Here is a 21,998-nt window from a genome sequence, read left to right on the forward strand (position 1 = left end):
ATACATGTGAAGGTTATAATAATGAATTTAGTAATAAATGCTTTAAATAAAAATTGGAATTGAATTAACATGAGAGAAATTATTTTAGTAATTTAAAAAAAACATCAAATAATGCATGAGAGAGGATTCAGGGAAACATCCTGCTATAGTAGGAGAGAGTTGGATAAAATGGGGTAGTCGGATACGATGGGGTACCCCCACTTTGTGTCCTGTGTCTTTGTCTCGACCGTTAGCATTTGGAGGTGGTCAACCGCGTTGGGCATGATTCTATTTAGTAGCTTTGAGGAAGGTGAATCGATTGTGTGGGTTTTCCAGATTTTGCAGACAAAATTTAATTTTTTGGATGATTTATTGAAATTTTATGGTGAATAGTTTTTGTAAGGAGTCTAAAATCGTTGAAAATATAAGCTCAGGTAAATAAAATATATCTAAATAAACCACACAAAACGAACAAAATAAATATATAACAGATACCTATTTACTAAGTAAGATTACAATAATAAAAATAAATTGTATAGCATTAATATTTATTCCAATATAAGGGATAAACGGAAACATTTTTTTTGTAAATTGGAAGCACCGCATCAACTAAGAATAAATTGAATACATTCAAGGGGTAAAGAAATGTGAGTACAAACATGGATCTTAGTCACGAATCTAAAAATCTAAATCTAAAAAAGAAATATCTAGAAGTGTATTATATTAATTAAATTTGAATAAAAAAACTTTAAGATAACTTTATAAAAATACCCATGACAAAGCAAGCAACCTCATTTGTGGTAAATGAAATTTTTATATAGAAAATATGTTACACGTCATTCAAAAAATGTTTCTTTAAAATAAAAAGATTGCAGGAAAGTAGTGGGATACATATTGCCCCCAATTAGAGAATCTGACTAATTTTAAAAATGAGTTAATGCTCATTTATAAACGGCCGCCATGGGGTGAATAAATACTTTTGCCATAAGCTTTTCTGTGCAGATTTATTTGCTTTGAATGTTTTTTATTGGATTCAAGACCTCATTATTTTCAGTTTTATGCGAAAGAAAAGCTAACACGAATACGGATACAAAAAATTCGATTGTTTGCCCCACGCCATACTTTTCAAGTAGATCAGTTGTTTTCTTAGATTGCCTATTTGTCACAATTAACCATTTGCATATTTATACACAGCACCTTGTTTTCGTTGGACAATTTTGGTTCAATGCTGGGGCAGATGTAATTACTTTAAAGAAGCCTAAATGATGGAATTACTCGACCATTGTCGTAAGATATATAAAAGTAACTTTTACAAAGTAAGTGGACATAACAGATAAAATATTTAGAGAGGGAGTGACAAAGATATATCTACTTAATAATGAGGACAAATATCTTTGGCCACTGTTAGATAATATAACAGATAAATTAGAACGGAAAGTAACAAATACAATAATTGTTCAGATATATACAAAGTGTAATATAAATATACAGACATATCATTATTTAGTTATTGAATATCTACATCCCATTTTCGTATCATATTTATAATACAATGGGTTTTATAATGATACATTTTTGTTGAATTTGTTACTTGTTAGAAACAGTTTATGTAATAGGAGCTTGGTAATAAAATGAAATCTGTTTTCGGAAAATGTTTTAAATGGTGTACTTTAGCTAGTACAAAATGTAAATCTACAGCTTGTACTTAATGCTTATAATATACTCGTTTTATAAGAAAAAAAAAGAGAGATTCGTTGGGTATATTTTGGATCGGATGAGAACTTTTTTATAAGAGATTCGTTGGGTATATTTTGGATCGGATGAGAACTTTTTTATAGAGTGGAAGGTTCATTGGAACTGGCCTCTGTAGGTCATAAACGTGCATGTGTGAAATATATTCAATAGGTCATTTTAGTTAGACGTCACAACCATATATTGTATAGGGGGATAAGTATCGTGTTATTTACATTAAAATTAAGATAATTTTAATTTTCGTTTTTTGGCCAAAGATTTTCATTTCAATCAAAAAAGTGCTCAAAACAATTATCCATACACAAATGAATTAAAGTCTTTGTTTGTCCCCCTCGACAATATGGCCAACGTCTCAAATCACGTTACTCGAAATGACCTTTAAATACTCCTAATGTGAGTTCTTGTTTGTATGTATCTATTTGCAGTCTAATTTAAAAAGTACAATAAAAAACGGAATTAAGACAATATACTACTAAATTATTATTAAGCAAAGACATCAAATGTCTGTGGGTAATTATTGCAAAAATAGTAGATACTTTATGGAAATACCATCGACCATATAATTCCATAGAAAGAAGAAGCGAGTGACACGTGTCAAAGAAAATTAAGGTTAAAAGTAGAAAAACATAAAAAGTTAAATAATGTAAAAGTCCATCATTTCGTTCAAAATATTAGAAAAAATTATTTGTAAACCGGCAACTAGCCACATATATCAATTATTAATATGTCCAATTTAGAACTAGAACCAGGGGCGGCGCCCGAAAGTGTCTTAATGACCACAGATATTTTAGATAATCTTGATCAAATGAGCTCTAGTCTTGAGGAGATAAAAAGTATCAGTTATGTCACTCAAGAAGAATGTAATGAGATCTCAAATAACGAAAATTTTGATTATAGTAATAATGATAATGAAGTTCCACCAACTGAGGACGACTTCCACTTGAATAAAGAATGGACCAGTAAGCTGAAACATGTATTTATTCTAAGTATGGCAGGAAAACCAATTTACTCTAGGTAAGTTTCTTAGAGCGCTTAGTCTTGAATAATTATAACCAATTTTTATTAAATTCTGGTAGTTGACAGATTTTGTTAAACAAATTTGATGAATATTCTTAACATGTTTTATACTCCCTATTATTTGTGAAACAATCCATTTTTTAGGTATGGTAATGAAGATAAATTGGCGTGGCTTTTTGGAGTTATGCAAACTTTAGTTAGTTTTATTCAATCCTCAGATGATTGCATTCAGAGTATGCATGCAGGAGATACACATTTTGTTTTTTTAGTTAAAAAACCATTAATATTAGTTGCAGTGTCTAAAACAAAAGAAAGTGATAGTCAACTAAGATATCAATTGAAGTGAGTATCTACATTTAGAATAATGGTAGTATGCAGAATACTTTGGTTTTTGTTAGAATTATCAAATAATCCAAAAATATTGCTTCAACAAACTAATTAAATATAATAATTATTTTGAAAACTGTTTCATACAGAGGCTTGGTGTTAAATAATATAAATGTACCCAAATTCGCATCGAGGCCTCTTTTTCCAGCATCTAGTTAATCCTACCAAACATACAATATTCAAATGAAGGATAGTATGATATACTTTTAACCATATAATGTTTATTTTGAAATTAATGAATTAAAGATTGCCTATTTCTTAACACTGATACACTTTAGTTTTCCGCTCACATGCCTATTTGTAAACGAAATTTCTCTGTTTATAAATACTAATGTAAGTTTGTCAATTGAAAACAAAATACATACATTTATTATTCAAAATAATGCTATAATCAAAAATAAAAATGTCAATTCTTGATATTATTGTCATTAGTATGTAATTTCAAATGGTGTTGTGGGTTGAGGACTCAAAATAAAGCTGTCATAAGAATTTTTTAAAATGCCAACATTTCGATTTTTTAGCGGACTTTACATATTTCATACTTGTCTTCCTATTTTTTTCTCAATAAGCAAATTTTGTTATGTCTTCAGGATGAGTTCTTTATTAGTTTCAGTAATGTTTAGTGGAGAAATATTAAGATATTTTTTATTCACAATTCAATCAAAAAAGCAAATTTGGTACTGTCAAACACTTTGCCATGTGAGGTTTAAGCAGTGTACTAACTAATTCTTGAAAATATGTAAGTCTTGGTTTAGCCACATCCAAGACATATGACTGAAATATAATATGTCCATTTATATATGCAATATCAAGTATGGAAAACAATATACTCCATCTACAAATCATTCTTGATACCGGAAAGAGACTTTTTTGCCGATTAACAGTATCAACACCTGACTTAATCGAGTTGTAATATGTAATTGTTTCAGATTTATAGATTTGTCCAGTTTTCAAGGAAGACATTTTTATTTTTCTTGGGTACATACAAAGTTCCAACTAAAGAATGTTTTTGTTTTTTGGGTACAGCCAAAAGCACTGAAGTGAACCAATTGTCGCAAGTAAAATTCTGTTCAGAATTAGAAAAGGGCTCGCACAAATGTTTTAACAACATTTGCTGAACTATTTTATCAGCATATGGACAATTCGCTTGGTTAGCACTGTAAATTTTCATTTTCACAGTAAAGCATATATAACTATCATTTAACAAAAATATTTTCATCCCATATTTTTGACAGCCTTACTTTCTATATACTCACAAAAGTTCATGGAAACGCACTAATATTTCATCAATTGTACCAATTTTTCCCTGATGAGTAACATGCTTGGCATCTCTCTACAAAAACCTTGAATAAATCTCATATTGGGGGCAGTTTATATAGTTTTTTTCCTTAACCTCTTGAAATCAATGAAATCATTAGTTATAAAAACGTTCCATGTATGTAAAGGTGTTTTAGCATTTTTGGCTGTCTTTTATCATTTTTCTTGTTTGACTCAATTCCTTTATCACCACATTCCTCTGTATCTGTATGATGATCATAATTGTTTTCTAAGCAATTGACATTGTTTTTCTCATAAAGCAATTTTTCTTCTCTCTGTTGTTGACGTTGTTCTTCTTGTTATTCATCAAGAATTTTCAAGAAACGATTTTGTTCCATAGGATCACATTATTGTAGCATATTATGTAATCTACATAAAAAATTCATAATTAATTGTGGAATACTAAAGATGTATGTGTGTGTGTGTGTAGGGGGGAGGGCAGTTGGCATCAGCTTCTGCTATTTGCCACATACTAATTTTGGTTTGTATAGCAACTAAAATGTAACACTAGTTTATATGATTTGTTTTTATGAATTTTTTGATAGCATCTAGAACCGATTTATTGTTTGAAAAAATTATTGTAGAAATATTTACAGGTAATTGGAATTCATGTTTCATCAATTGAGCTATCAGTTCATTTGTAGGTAAAATATGATTGGTGCACTCGAAGAATATATGATTTAGGTCAGCAATTTTATTATTATTGCAAGTACAATCTGGAAAGCTTACTATGCCAAGTCTGTGAAGATGCGCCGGGAAGCGACCATGATTCAATTTTGTTCTTGATATTGTAATTTTTACTTATGTTGGGGAATTCAAGGAGCGATATTTTTTTGGCAGTTCAGATTCAAATCGACCAATCTGATTTCTGTAATTACTAATGACATCAGAGTACTGTGGGGGATAGTATGTAACTACTCCCGTGATAGATTTCCTGGCTTCAAAATCTGCTTTTTCATTACCTATGATCCCTACATGAGCCTTAGACCAGATAAATGTTATATTTATATTTGGAGAAGTAATGAAATATGTTTTTTTATGTTGAAAATTACATTGTTTCTGAAATGTTTGAAGGGGAGCCCTGAAGAGCTTCCAGAACTGATTTGGAGTCGGATATGTTTACAATGCCTTTTGTTTTTTGTTTCAAACACCATGTATATATATATATACATATACAATATATATATATATATATATATATATATATATATATATATATATATATATATATTGTTATGGTATAAATATATCCAAAATAAATTATTAAACAATAATAAGATATAAATAAAGCAATAAGTTCAGTTCTGTTATTCGGTTATTTAGAGCAGTTTATCACAATAAAATAAATAACATTCTTTATATTAAGTTTTGGCCAACACTATATTCTAAATTATTATTTAATTTTGACAAATCCTGTATAATCAAAGAATTTAATCCATAAATTGACAGATAAAAACAGGAGCACCAACTTCAAAAATTTGTGTGACATACCAACATAAATTTTAAGTTTATAAATGATAAAATATAAAAATTTTGACAACTGCAATGATAAAATTAATAACATAGGAATGAAATAAATACAACAAAGAAATTATAGAATAATATTATTTGAATAAAGTCACAATAATTTAAAAATTTAGAAATGACAACTTAGTAACTAACTTTTAAAATAAATATCATTGGTTAAAAAAAATGAATAAAAAAAAGGAGAAAGATAAAGAAGTTGTGAAAAGGAAAAGAACAGGAGTGGAACTACAGCGGAGTATCCGTTTATTCTGCAAGGCCGTAACAATTTCCAATTTAAAAAAAAAATACAACATAACAAACACAAAGGTACTGTTCTATTAAGTTTAAGTATTTCTTTTAGTATATATTTGAGTTCACATTTCCATATAATTTAGTTTTATGAATGTAATTACGAGTATGAATGAATGAATGAATGAATGTTTGTAAAATAAAATAATTGTAATAGCTAGTTAAGAAATTGTATATTTTGAATATTTTATTCATTATAAAGAACAGACCCGGTCTTAAGACTATTATCATCTGACCTTATAACCATAATTTATCGCAATAAAATTTTTTAATTTGACCTCACAATATAATACCCTGAGAATAAAAAAAAATAATAATAACATAATAAAATAAAGAAATTCAAATAATTATTAATGGCGCCCAAATTAAAATCTGATTTTATTTAAAAAAAAAATTTATAAAAATAAACATTACACATTATCATACCATAACAATATATATACATCATCACTTTTAGAACTATCTGTGTAAATATCGGTGTATTCAGGAAAGCTTATGTTTGGCTTGAAAAAGATAATCTCAAATTTGCATCTATAAATTGGATATATTTCATTATTGGGGATATACATAGTATTTTGGGTATCAACAAAAGCATCAGCTAGTGGCGTAGAGCTTTTTTATCCAGTATTTGTTGGTAACATTTTGTTTATTTAAATTTGCTATTTTTGAAAACAGTAATGATTTAAATTCTCTGTATTTAATGATTTGTTTACGAGCTAAATAAAGCCTTCTAACTTTCAGTGGAGGCTCTTATGCTTCCGCCAGAATTACATGACATGTGGAAGATTTAGATTCTCAGGGCTTTTTACTGGATTCTGTCAAGAATGAGTAAGTTTGTGTCAGAGGTTGATCCATATTCAGTGCAACCATAATCCACGAGTGAGTGTACATAAGCCCTGTAAAAGACAAGTGAGATGCCTGCATCAGCTCCACATTTTGTTTTAGAAACAGTTCGAAAAAGATTCAAACCTTTCCCACATTTATCCTTCACAAATCTAACATGATTAGACCAAAGCAGTTTTTTGTCTAGGTCTAGGACAATGCCTAGATATTTATAATAATCCACTATAGGAAAGGAGGTATTATTGATATATATATATTGTATCTGCAAGATCTCGTAAATCACAAAACAGCTGATTTCTCTGGTGAAAAACTAAAACCAAGATTGTACAACCATCATTTGATACAGTATACTGCATGATGGAGCTCTCTAACACATCACTCATAAGTATTATGGGAGATGTATATGCATATATCGTCCGTGAATTGGATTATTTTTATATTATCGCCCATAATGTCATGCATATCTGTGGTATATATGTTACCGGCAATGTGTATAATTCAGGTATTGTATACAATCCCTAGGTAATGTATACAATCCCTGGGGCGTCCAGGCAATGTATGAAATATCTTGAATATCATTGTCCATTTCATACTTTACCTAGGTATTGTATACAATTCCTAGGGATTGTATAGAATACCTGCTGGTTCACCGGTAATGTGTAAAATAAATAAATCTTAAGACTAAACTAATGTTAGGTAAGCCGGTTAATATCAATAAATCTTAACAGACTTACTTATCAAATAGCGGACAAATAAAACATGTTGTATTTACTTGAAATAAACTTTATTATCAACTTTAAAATCACAAAAAAATAACAGGAAACTTAAAATTCTTCTTGTTTGTAACATAACATTACAAGTATCTTTTAACATAATATAAGTAATTTTGTAATTGAACTTCACAAACAAAACAATTCTCTTTATAACAAAAAGTAGGTCTAATAGACATTCACAATTTTAAGTAAAAGTAGGTTTTATTTATTCTTACACGACAAACTATTATGGCACTTTGAAGAGCACAGAGCCTTACTTTTGACACAGAAACACTTTTTAGAGTCACAGTTTTTTTTGCAGCTACATTTCACAAAGCCCTGTCCTGTCCCCGTAGATTGAAAAGTCGCAACTGTACGGAGTGTCGTTTCCAGATTGGGGACGTCTTCTTCTTGCAGTAATTTCTGATGGCAAACAGTGAACTGTTGTCTTGAATACAATGTCTTGACAACGCCTTGCTTTGTGCCTAGTTGATATAGATCGTCATCAGTTTTGTGTAATACTACTTTTTTTCAGCCGTTTTTGCATTTTTTGTTTCTTCTATCAATTGTTCATAACGATTTTTTTCAATAAACGTGCGATTTTTTGTATTTACTGCTTCTCTTTTTATTTGTAATTGTGAATAAAATCTTTCTTTCATCTCAGCTATTCGTTGTTCGGCCGCCATTTTTTAATAAATTAAATTACTTTCCTACCTGACGAAAATTAGCAAAAATAATAACTATGACGCAAATAGCTCAATACACGTGTTAACAGTATCATCGCACGTCGCGAAATGAAATGGAGAAATGCGGCTGTTTGCTTAAATAGTGTCGCGGTATCCTTTTTCTCAAGCGGCGGCGGCGGCTCCTTTGACCTGAAAGGCCGCCCGCTCGCGGTATCCTTTTTCTCAAGCGGCGGCTCCTTTGACCTGACCGGCCGCCCGCGGTATCCTTTTTCTCAAGCGGCGGCTCCTTTGACCTGACCGGCCGACCGCCCGCCGCGCCCGCGCCGCCTCTTGTCAAAGGATTTAATTTTATTTACAAAGGCTACCGCGTGCGGCGTACACCCGAAAGTGAAATTGACAGTTTTATATCGAAGCGCCTCCGTAGTGAAAGATTGTGTTTGTGAACTGTTATACTACGAATTGAATTTATCCTCAAAAAATCCGACATTTGATAAGATTCTGGATAAATTACACCTATGTACTTACCTCCGTAGCAACCTACAGACGCTCCAGCCGTAAGTCAAACTAAAAGAAAGTATTAATAAAAAAGGTAATTCCACATTTATGTGGAACATAAGTATACGTAGTTCACGCAATTACAGAAGAAAATAAGTACCTAAATATTTTGTTTTGGATTCAGAGCGTGATAATGGCTCTCTTATTAAAAATACGGGTGGTAGTAACTCTGACAGTTCGAGTGATGAAGAATTGTGGTGTAATTTTACTTAGAATTTACCTACTTTAGAGTAACTAAAGAGTTTAACATTTGATCTATTAATTCTGGAATTAAGTTTGGTTTTTTAGTTTGGTGATATTTATTATTAATACATTTAACTTTGTTCCATATATTAGACAAAGGAGTACTTTTATTTAAACTATTTAAATCAAGACTTGATTTTTGATTCGATAATACTTTTGAAAAGGATTGATTAAAGTAGACAAAGACACGGTTTGCAATTCCATAATTATTGGGTAGTGGTCCGATCCCATTGTATCATCAATTACTTCCAAGTGTATTTTACTTGCTAGAGAAGGAGATGCATTTTCTTTTCTTGGATATTTTGAAGTCAATTTTAACCGAGGAGTTTGGAATTTTGGGTTTTCTGAGGAGGTTGTTCACACCTCTAGATGACACTCCTGGAAAATTCTCATAATTTTTCAGTAATTCGAATCTATTATACGTGGCTATTTTTGCATAAGATGGGTGTTCTACTACAAACTTAGCTTCTTTGAATGTTGCATTCTGGTGGACCATTGTTTTTTTTTTAAATATTATATTGCTTGATATACTCTGGGCAGTTTCTAGAAATTGAGGTGTGATCTGACGTGCTACGAAATAAGCATAATATTTCTGATTCGCATTTTTTATTCTCATCACTTTCGTCATATTGGTTAGTGCAAGTTTGACAACGTTTTTTACTTTTACATTGGGTTGACGTGTGACGATAACGCAAACACTTGTAACATTGCACCACAGGGTGTACATATGGCTCTACATTAAATCTTACTAAGTTAATTTTGACTGTATCTGGAATTTTGTTGCCTAAAAAGGTGACAATCATCATTTGCCTATCTACGTAGCTGACTTGTTTTGATTCGATTACCCGTCTTTTCATACGTTTCACCTCAACAACTGGCCTATCAGATTCAATTTCAATTTTTAAAAAATTTTCTGAGAAAAAAGTATCGACCATTCGGATGACTCCTTTATTTGCGTAAAGAATTTAGGTATAAATGCCATTAGTTTATTATTTTTTATCAAAGTCTGATTGATTAAAGAATTAGCAATATGATATGATTTGAATTCTATTCTGACTCTTTTAATACCTATGGATTTGATATCTAAAATATCATTTTTAAATTCTAATGATTCCCTCAAAAAATAGCCTAAAATATATATACTAATTAGATAGGAGTACTTATCTTTTGGAGTAAAAACTACTAAACACTTTTTTTGACACTGTTAGAATTCGACTGGAATACTAAAGATGTATTTTATATTTACCCCATTCACAACCATATTTCTAGTTTAAATCAGTTAACACTACTCCATTTCACTAAATATAAATGTCCTATAATCAAAAAAATTATTAAATAGGAATTTAGAACTTTACCAACATAGAAATAATAAATGAAATGTAGTCGTCGTTACTCACATATTAGCGGCGCGCTCATTTTCCACACAAGCACATGCATAAATCTTCAAAACTAAATCAACAAGCAACTATGTGAATCTTTCTTCTTATTAGGTTGTAGTCACCACTTGGAGGGAGGATTGGATGATGTGACACATATGTGTGTATTTAATAAATAGAAATAAAAATATAATTTATGTGAACGCTAGCGCGAGTAACGCAGAGCTTCCTTTCCGTTTTTCTTTCAGAAAAGTCATGAATTTTTATGATTCTATTTCATATACCAGTTGCTCATACAAAGCCTAATAAACAAATACAGAGAATGATTTTTATATTAGCAATTACTTTTATTGCATTTATTTCAACTTATACCCTCATGTGTTGATATAAGCAGGAACAAGTTTAAACTCAATCTAGCTTGTTCATCTACTGTTATGACCTTTTTAGTGGGATAGTATTACTGTCTGTCATGAAACATGGATTGAGTAAGCATTAAGTTTTGCTTCAAATAAAAAAAAGCATTTTAATAAATGATTTGCAAATGAGACAAGTGAGTACCAAATTTAATCAGAGTCTGGTGGATGGTGAACAAAAAAATAATGCATTGAATAGAAAGCCATCATCATGTAGATCAGGATTTAATTTCCAAAAATGTTACAGGAGCTTAAAGTTGAGTCTATGACTATGACCATGAGAAAAAATTCTGTATTCTCAAAGATAAACCAGTAATTCAGTGACCTCAGTCAGTCGAATATACAGCATTAAAATAGTTCTGTAATGGAAATTCTTTATATATATAAAAAATTATTTTTTTCGTAAGTTGGCGCAACTGTGTTTGCTTAATATATGTTATATTTTGACAACTTACCTCAACTATGCTTTCTTTCATTATTATATATCATTATCATTACTGTAAATCAAATTCTGTTAAATCTCAGGGACACCAGCTGAAAAATCCTTATTAAATATTTTGTTTTTCATGAATACTGAATTTTTTAACTGATGGGCCAAACAGAAGTGGAACAAAAATGTTATTCATGTATTGATAGCACCTAAATTAACCAAATTCTGGTGCCTAGATTGTTTTCAAGTAAATTTCAATAACTTAATTTTTATAATACTATAAAAAAATGTTGCTTTACATATACTTTTCACAAAAATTGTTTCTCCAGACATTGAAAAAATATTACGAAGAATATATGATTTAACTTTTCATCACAGTGTATGTTAAATGTAATTGATACTAGAAATTAACAATAGTTATTAATAACAAGTAATAGGCAATTCATATTGTTTAGAAAGGAGATAAGAAAATTTATAACTTTATTTTAACATAGTTCTTAATCTAAAAAAGATTAACGTCAATTAATCAATAAAACTTATTACATATTCATTCTTTTAATATAATATTTATTTGCTATATGTAATTATATTTTTTAATATATTTCAGTTACGCTTTTAATCAAATTACAAGTATTTTAACTCTAGCAAGGCTGAACAAAATTTATGAACAAAGGCAAAACTATGATCTTAGAAGACTACTTGCAGGTGTCGAAAGACTTATAGATCACCTTCTAACTTTCTCAGAAAATGAATCTTCTGTTATGTTGGGAGCTGTTCAATGCCTACCTCTCAGCGCATCTATTAGAGATACTATTAGTTCAGCTATTGTAGGAGCCTGTAGTAAAATAAAGGTTTGTTCACAATCTGTTATATTTAGTGATAATAATACTACAAATCCGGAAATTAAAAATACTTCAAGTAAACATTGTAATTGTAGATTAAAAAGTAAGGTATATATGAACTGAATATAATGTATATGTACATTTCCCGGCAAATGTATACTCTGCTTTTACGTTTTGGTAAATAAATGTATACTCTTACCATCATGTTTTAAGAAAAGTTGGAATACAAATAGGTTAATAATGTTGCAGTAAAAAATATTTATTTAAATAAATATAATACAAAAGGCTTTAATAACGAAAAATTATTTTAATAAAAAAATGTAAATGATAAACATAACATACTTTTCTTTGCATATTATATAATATGTCGTCGGTTACGATCCCAATATTCCTAAATACAATTTTCGACCTAGCCAGGTTGTAAGCATATTTTGAACATCTTGATTCGCTCGATCAATCGAGACCTGGCTTTGGGAATGACGTGGCTTCCCGTGTATTATTTTCACATCATCCCACATATTTGCTAATTCTTGGATAATTTTAATTGCAACAAATTTAGTTAAATGATTTGGATAATTTAAAATAAATTTAAATTTATTTTCTGGTTGTGTCTGTAAATCTATAAGATCCACTTGACTCCTAAAATTCATTTCACTCGTCAAAATTGGTTTTATCACAATTCCTTTTTTCTTGCCCTTTGCCTTTTTTTAACATACTTTACATAAAGATAAATACAACATAACTGCTTCAGTAGTAATGTTGTATTTGTTATTTATTTCTGTCACTAATCTGTTTCGGACACCATGGCAGTTGCCAAATGAGCAATTTTTGCAAAATATGTTATGCTACCCCCTTCTTTAAATGGACTTAATTTTTCTTTCTTTCCTACCATTATTATATCGTATCTTTTCAGCCGTCGGTAATCTACATCACTTTTATTCTTTTCTTTTAATTTTGCTGCCTTGACTTCCAATAATATTTTTTCATACTGATGCTGGTTCAAATAAGTATTTTTGTTTTTTTGTGATACAATCTGTTCTAGTTGGTTTTTAAATTTTCCTTTTTGTTCCATTGTTTTTCAAAAATGCTCACATTTACCAAAACGACATGGTCATTGTGAATTCAATGTACATTTCCCTTATTTGAAATTGTAAATGTTATTTACCGGAAAATGTGTACATTCGCCGCAATATCTACTTCTACCTTAACATTATACATAAAATACCAAAGTATACCCGAGATTTTGAATAACTATGTATTCACCTTTGAAGACTGAAAATATAATATGGACATAGTTTGTACAAAAACAAAAATATTCAAAAATTGAAAATAACACATTAATTAACCAAGAATTGTGAAATTTCTTTTCTTATTTCTTAGACCCACTGATATGTTTATGTTTCTAAATGTTCTTGATTTTAGGTCTCTTCTGTTTTAAACATAGTTTTTTTAATAATTTTTGAAATAAAGATAAAATTGACGTTTCAATAAATTATATATATATATATATATATATATATATATATATATATATATATATATATATATATATATATATATATATATATATATATATATATATATATATATATATATACAAGGATATATTGAAAAATTCTTAGCCTACTATAGAACCAAACAAAATTTCAATGTCAAAATATTTTATTACTCAACATATTCTTTTCTTAATTGGATACATTTATTACAGCGAACATTCAACGTCTTTAGACTTTTCAAAAAAAAAAAATGTTTCTTCGTGCTCTGCAAACCAGACCTCCACAGCTTTTATTACCTCCACGTTGGAAGAAAATTTACAACATTTTAAACTTTTTTTCAGTTGAGAAAAGGGATGATAGCCAGACGGAGCCAAATCTGGTGAATAAGGGGGGTGTCCTAGTTATTCAAACCCTAAATCACGAATTTTTTGCATGGCAATATGAGATTTGCGTGCAGGGGCGTTGTCCTGCAAAAAGTAATCAGTAATGTCGAATAGTAATCTCCAGTTATTGTTCTACCCTTATCCAAAAAATCAATCATAATTACTCCATGGCAATCCCAAAAAACTGAAGTAAGAACTTTTCTAGCAGATTTTTGGACACGAAATATTCTGAGGTCTTTGAGAACCAGAGTGTCGCCATTCCATCGATTTTTGCTTTGTTCTGGATCGTAGAAATGTACCATCCAAATGTCTCATCCATAGTAACAATTCGGCTTAAGAAGTCTACATCGTTTTCAAATCGAGCACAGATCGAACGCGATGCTTCTACCCTTGCACGCGTTTGGTCAACATTCAAACATTTGGGGATCCATTTTGCAGCAATTTTTCTCATGTCCATGACGTAAACTATATGATGAACGTGTTCGTATGAAATTTTCAGTGCTTCAGATTACCCCTTTAGCCCAATTCGACGGTCTGATAAAATCATGTCATGAACTGCATCGATATTTCCGGGGAATGACACAGAAACTGACCTTCCCGATCGGTCATTATCTTCAATGGAAAATTTACTTCTTTTGAAGCTTGCATTCCAATTTTTCACTGTCGCATACGAAGGACATTGATCACCAAGGGTATTAATCATATCTTCGTAAATCCGCTTACCTCTTAACCCTTTCAAATACAAGTACTTGATGAATATATATATATATATATATATATATATATATATATATATATATATATATATATATATATATATATATATATATATATATATATATTAATGCATCTAAATGTTCTTGATTTTAGGTCTCTTCTGTTTTAAAATTAGTTTTTTTTTTGATAGTTTTTAAAAGAAAGATAAATTTTGACGTTTCGACTTTTCTTTAAGTCTTCATCAAAAGATAAAGATAAAATCAACTTAGAAATTTGTTCCAATAAGAAAAATTAATTTTTCCTTTGGTTCCCACATCTCAAATATATAGCGGTAATCGATTAAATTTATTAGAATTCACAAAATAGAGCTATAAATTTTACTTAATTTATTGAGATCTTTTTTATCATTTATAGCTTTTTCGTTCTTATCGTCTGGAAAATAAAATAAAAAATAAAAAAATCAAAATTTTCGGAGGTTTTGGATACCCAGAGACTCTTCCCAAACACTGATAAAACACAAGAAGCGTCTCAAAAAGATTTTATTAAAGCTAGTAGAATTTTCATCTTTAGGAATATTAAATGCATCACCTTTACAACAATGCTTGTACATACTAGATGTGTAAGTTTAAATATTATAAAAATTATTATTGTCTGTGTTTTAGAATTTGGTGTTTGCTATACTATTAGCCAATAATAAGCTCATCACACTGGTTCGTATGAAGAAATATTGCCTCCATCCTGCTGACTTACATCTGATCTTCAATTTAGTTCAAGCTTCTGAGAGCCTTAAAAATTCGGAAAGTTGGACTCCACTCTGTCTGCCGAAGTTCGACGCTAGCGGATTTCTCTATGGTCATGTTTCTTATTTATCTGAGGACTGTCAAGCTTGTTTGCTGCTTCTAACAGTTGAAAAAGATGTATTTTTCACTCTCAGTGAAGCTAAACAAAAGATAGTGGAAAAACTGAGACGGAGCAATTGCTTAGAAGCTATTAATGAATCATTAGCAGCACCACTAGGGAGTTGTGCGAGTGCTGGGTTCACTGAAATACGTCATTATTTATATAAATGTAAATCTACTGCCCAATTTTACCAACCAAACATAAGTCCTCCTTACACTCAAACTAAATCTCATTTAACAGAAATTTATAAAAGGACACATCATAGGTTACACAGTACTTCTAAACCCCTTAAACTCTTATTTGAGAGAAATTCAAATGAAGCTATTCTTGCATGGGATACTAAGGGTTTCGAACTATTTGTTGTTTTTGAACCACTTGTAGATACTTCTACTGCCATTGTTTTGGTAGGTAGACTTCTAAATTGGATTAAGAAAAGAGAAGAAAAGTTTTTCCATTTAAATGCACCTACATTTTAAAAACAAAAAAACACAAGGTTTGTCACTAGTAGTTTTAGTCAAATTCTTATTATCTATGGCATTGAAGATATCTTTATAAAATCAAACTGTAGTATAATTCACAGAAAACGTTAAAATATTGAATGAACTTTGGAATAATTAGCGAAAAGCTGGTGTATGAGTTGCTCAAGCAAATTTGGAAGTAAAAGCAGACTGTATTTGAATTTGATTAAAAAAATTCGAGCTTTTAACAATTCTATTGACTTGATTTATGATAATGTCTTCTGACTATATCCAACAAAATGTTATGGTTGTAACGAATCTCATCAGTACTGGCACTGTAACATGTGTTGTTGATTTTTGTTTAGCAGGAGGCAGGCGGGAGATCCATCGTTCTCTTTTGGATGAATAGATTACAATGTTGTCAAAAGCGTGATACAGAAGAATTTAAAATTAATATATAAATCGTGCAGCCAGATTTTTAATAAATATTTCTTCTGACCCCATTGTCTCATTAAAAATGTCACTCAGATTAGATAAAAGCTTACAAAACACGCTATTTGCAAATATCTTGTTAACGGTTACATTTCTTAAAATATCATAGCTACCAAATTTCTAACTGAGAAAATTGCATGAAAATGTAAACATTCTTTTATATTACACTCATAACCTACAATCAGACAATTCAACGTATAATCAAGGTGTCCAGAAACTGATCCAACAAATGCAAATTATAGATATTTATACCCATCTAACCTATTTTATCTCTATACAAAAGTTTCTCCTAAAGGAGCTACTACTTTTTGAAGCATATTTGAAAAAATACCACCTACAATGTTCAAGTTTGGTATATTGTACAGTGATGAATTGAGGATTATACACCCACGTTGTTGCTCCTCCCAACTTCAACTCTTGTGACAGTAGTAAAATCAGGTTTATACAATGTACCAAATTTTTTTTAATCAATTTTCAAGATATTCTTCAAGAAATGATTTAACAGCGACATATCCAAAGGGCTCTAACTCTCTTAGATGGAATTTTTGGATAAATAAAAATAGATAAAATTACGTCAAGTAATTTTAGTATATGTTGGACAGGAACTCTGTTTATTACACTCTAGGGCACAATTTTGAGTATAATATATTAAAAAAACCAATATCAGGATTAAGTGATATTGTGATCGGATGTGCTCACTTAATATTTTTATTTAATTTTCGTAAATTCAAAACAACGCAGAAATGAAAACTATTAGTTTCGCGTCTTAAAAGTAATACTTGTTTTTTTATGCAATTTTCTAAGCTAAAATGTTTGTTACCATCATTTCTTTAATATAAGCTAACGGGAGATTTGCAATAAACCGTTGGGGCTAGGATTTTTAGGAAACACCAATAAAGGTTCATGCAAAACTTTCACCTAATTTTTCCAAAGTAGAATGTCTTCTCTATATCTGTACTGGTACCCATGCATATAGCACTCCAAATTGTATATCTTATCATACATTATAAATACTCAAGATCTCTAATATTTATTATGTAGTGAACATGAATATTTAAGCTTATTAAACTTTCCAATCCTTTCTTGAGAATTTTTAACAATAAGGGAAAATGAATAACTAATGAAATTTGTGCAATAGTTAACTCTTAACATACAATGAAGATAATAGTATTACTTATTTATGTATTGTAATAATCATGTATCAACAATAACAAATGAATTCATTGGTATTCAAGAAAAATCAATTTTGGTATTAAAATTTTTATTGATTAGATGCTAGAAAAATCTTTCAAAATATAAATAGCTATATAATTATTTGAAAAAAAGTGTATTTATAAACAATGTAAATATTTGAAAGTTTTTTCAATTGTATATATCTATAAATAGTTATGTAAAGAATATATAATATAATGAAACTTTATTAAAGGCAAAATCTTGACAATTGAAATTAAAAAACCAACCGTGTACCCCTTTGTCATTGAAGCTTCTGCAGCCTATTAAAATATATTGTCAATATTTCTAGAACCAAATTCATAATACGCAAAGAATGGCGTTTTAAAATTAACATTTATTATAAATATCAAGCAGATTGCAAATAGATATACAAAATTGTTAAAAATATTTTGTTTCTGTTTGCATTATACCTAACTGATTATAGACATAAAAGATCGAATACAAAGAATGTTGTAGATCGTCACCATTCAGAAATTTTTTAATTAGAGGAATTACTTAAAAATCAATATCATAACTATTGGAAACTAGAAAAATCTTTGTCACGTATGTAAATCTGGATATTCGACAACTAAATAAAATAGAAAAACAAACATTTTCAATGTTCATCATCAACTCCAATCTTTAAATGGCAATAAAAAAATTTCCTGCCCCGTTAGCATAGAGTTATTGATAATTGCACTCTGTAAGTCGTTATTATCCTTTTTTGATATATGTGTGGTCTTTAAGGGATGCCAGATTGACATCTTTGAAACTACAGATACGTTTCCTCGTATTTGTTCACTGACTATAACAGTAAAAAAATCTTATAGCCGATTTATAAAAAATAGGGCAGTGTCGAGAAGTATTGACACTAAAAAAATAGTGAAAGGAAGGGAGTGACTTTTTAAAGGGAAAAAACTGTTTATTTTCTATAGAAAAAAAGTTAAATACCAAAGTTGTAGGTATTATAAAGATCTAAAACTTTTTTAAGTTTACTTTTTTTACATAATCTCAAACAACCAAGATATTGGTTTTTTATTTTTATTATTTTCGATATTAAGTCAAAATATGGTAAAAAAATATAATATAAAAAAATTACACTTTGTTTTGTGCACAAAAAGGTAGCTTTTCACCGAATTCCGACAGAAATATTTTTTAAGATGAAAATAAAAAACCAAAAAGATGGTTATAATAAATTTTGAGGTTATGTGAAAAAATTCTAAATGCAAAAGCTGTAGATCTATCTTACCTACAGCTTTGCTACTTACCTTGCTTGAGTGAATGAATATGAAATCTAAAATCTTTTTTCTTGCTAGCTAGTTGCTCCTATTTTGCCAGAAAAAAAGATTCAACCCCCAGTCCTTTTTGTGAAAGCCTGTGAGCGGTGTCTTGGTAACATGTAATTCGTGTTTTATAGTAAAACGACGATAATGATATCGCCTTCAAGGCGTGAAAAGTCGTTTGTAAATGGAAACAGGCTACTCGGTGAAAATCTGTAATTTTTTGTGTGATATTTTCTTCCATCTACATCTATTTTTAAGTATTTGCCCTTGTTGACTTCGCGACTGGAATTGAGATCGTTGCACATGCTCTCTTTAATAGTGTCCAAAACATTTCTACACTCATCTTTTCCCTTAAAATTGTTTTCCAAAACTTCGTCAATCGATTTATTAGTCACAACTCGGATATTTCTTTAATTTCTAATTTCTTAGTCATTTTGATATATTAATGCATCTGAATGTTCTTGGTTTTAGATCTCTTGTGTTTTAAAATTAGTTTTTTTTTTAATAATTTTTGGAAGAAAGATAAAATTTGACGTTTCTTTAATTTTAAAAAATCTAATTTTAAAACAGAAGAGAACTAAAATCAAGAACATTTAGCTGCATTAATGATCAGATATTTCTAGTGTATTTTGAAAAAATAAATATTCTTACCGAGTAAGTATTTTTAGTTAAAGCAACTGTTACGCTTTTGATTAACTTGATTCGACACATAATATAGCTGCTATTGTAAATCTTTTGAAGCCCAAAACGTTTAAAAATATTATTTTTTCTTCCGTAAACGTTATGAAACATTTGCATCTACGTTTATTTTTATACAATGACATCATTTTTTTTTCTAACCAATTTTAAATTATTTGTTTTATTGACAGGTCTATATGTCTTGTTTAAATTCCATAACTTAACTTTGTATAGTTTTCGTGTCCAAAGTATTTAAAGTCGATGTAGATTTTCACCTCTTTGATACGTAAAAAAGTTTTCATTTTCTCACCATTTGGTATTCAAACCCCTAAAGAACAAAATCTTCTGTTTTTCCATTGTTATTAAAGAGTCGAAAACTACTTGTTATGATGTTTACTGTGTAAAATAAAGATAAGAGATAAAATAATCAACATTTTTCTTCATATTCTGCATTATTAAGATATATAAATTGGTTACATTGAATTGTACAAACTTGTTAAAATACTTGAAGTAATAGGTTAAAAATAACTGTGATAATCACATTATTATGCTACAACTTTTATTTATATCAATTCAATAAAACACTCTAGTTTTAAAGAAGTTTTTTTATTGCTTTACAACTTAAACTTTGACCAAAAAAAATTGGATAACAATTTTTCATGGATATATGGCATATATTTTAAAAATATATTATTTTTTTCAATTCTTTAAACGGTTTTTAACGGTGGAGTGAATTTATAAAAAATGTTTTTCCTCAATTTATTTATACACTTACACTAATTTCATTAAACTACGCTCTAATACTTATTGCTAAACACTCTTGACATATTTTTTAACTTGTCTATCCCAATGTGTTCCGGATGACATAAGATTATTTACCCACTAATACGGCTGTTAAAGACTCGTTTATTTATATACTCTTATCCAGAATTTTCGAAATCTCTAATTTGCTGTAAAAAAGCCTTCTTACAAATTGATTCTATAAAACAGCCGCGACATACTATAAACAAATTATTAAAATAATATATAAAAAATTGAAACCTTATATAGAAAACATAATGTAAATGGTCCTTCTGGTAATTGTACTCGCCGCAACCGTCAATTTTAGATTCTATTAACATAATAAAACAGAACTTGATTCACGATCTACGTCAGTGGACGAGTTCGTAACAATATTACTACGGAGTAGTAGTAGCTTGAAGTATTTAGGTACTTAAGTATTACACTGTCTTCTTACTGTAAAATGATTTCAAGTACGAAGTAAATTATTTATAATTGCTTCCAGCTAAAATAAAATAAAATTCTTTTTAACCCTTCAAATTAAATCAGTGTCCATAAGTTTATTATTATTATCGAAAAGAGATAAAAATAGTAGTCCCCCGAAAAGGGTAGATGATGGAAGAAAACGGCAATTATATTTAAATTCAGGACGTTATTTTATATAAGAATTACTAAGAATAGTGCCAGAGCTTGATGATTTTTTTTGCAGACTAGTGTACTGCCAGTTATTCCAGATAAAAATCGTGTTACAGCTACAAAAAATGGTTGGATTCATGGAGAAACGTTCAAAATATGGGTTCGCAAAGTGTGGGGTGCAGATGAAGACGATATTCCGTTAGATCATGCGCCTATCCATAAAACGTCCAATGCTGCGTCACAGCTTGCAGAAGTTAATACCCACTTAAAACTAATTTCTTCCGGTTGTACTCGCTTATTACAGCCTGCAGATGTAAGTTGAAATAAGCCTTTCAAAACAAAAGCGAGATTAGAGAAAATTACATCCGTAAGGAAGAAAGAATAGAAAATGGGAATCTGAAACAGCCCTCTCGTCGTTACATTCTGTCGAAAGGGTGGGTTTCCAGTGCGTGGGCAGCGGTTTCAGAAAATACAATAGAAAAATTGTTCAAGCGTTGCGGATTATTCATAAACTTAGATGGATCAAGAAAATGGTGAACTTCACCATGATCTTACT

The 21,998-nt window shown here is 29.7% G+C and overlaps 1 protein-coding gene across 1 annotated transcript; it reads left to right on the plus strand.

Annotated features, from left to right (window-relative positions):
* Positions 1-2,300: 2,300 nt before the first annotated feature.
* Positions 2,301-20,623, plus strand: LOC130453310 (vacuolar fusion protein MON1 homolog A). Its single transcript, XM_056792974.1, has 4 exons — positions 2,301-2,745; positions 2,893-3,090; positions 12,173-12,416; positions 15,666-20,623. Exons 1-4 carry the CDS (start codon positions 2,456-2,458, stop codon positions 16,377-16,379), a joined length of 1,446 nt encoding a protein of 481 aa, XP_056648952.1. The 5' UTR covers positions 2,301-2,455; the 3' UTR covers positions 16,380-20,623.
* Positions 20,624-21,998: the final 1,375 nt, after the last annotated feature.

The sequence above is a fragment of the Diorhabda sublineata genome, chromosome 2, assembly GCF_026230105.1.
Source record: "Diorhabda sublineata isolate icDioSubl1.1 chromosome 2, icDioSubl1.1, whole genome shotgun sequence".
NCBI classification, from domain to species: Eukaryota; Metazoa; Arthropoda; class Insecta; order Coleoptera; family Chrysomelidae; genus Diorhabda; species Diorhabda sublineata.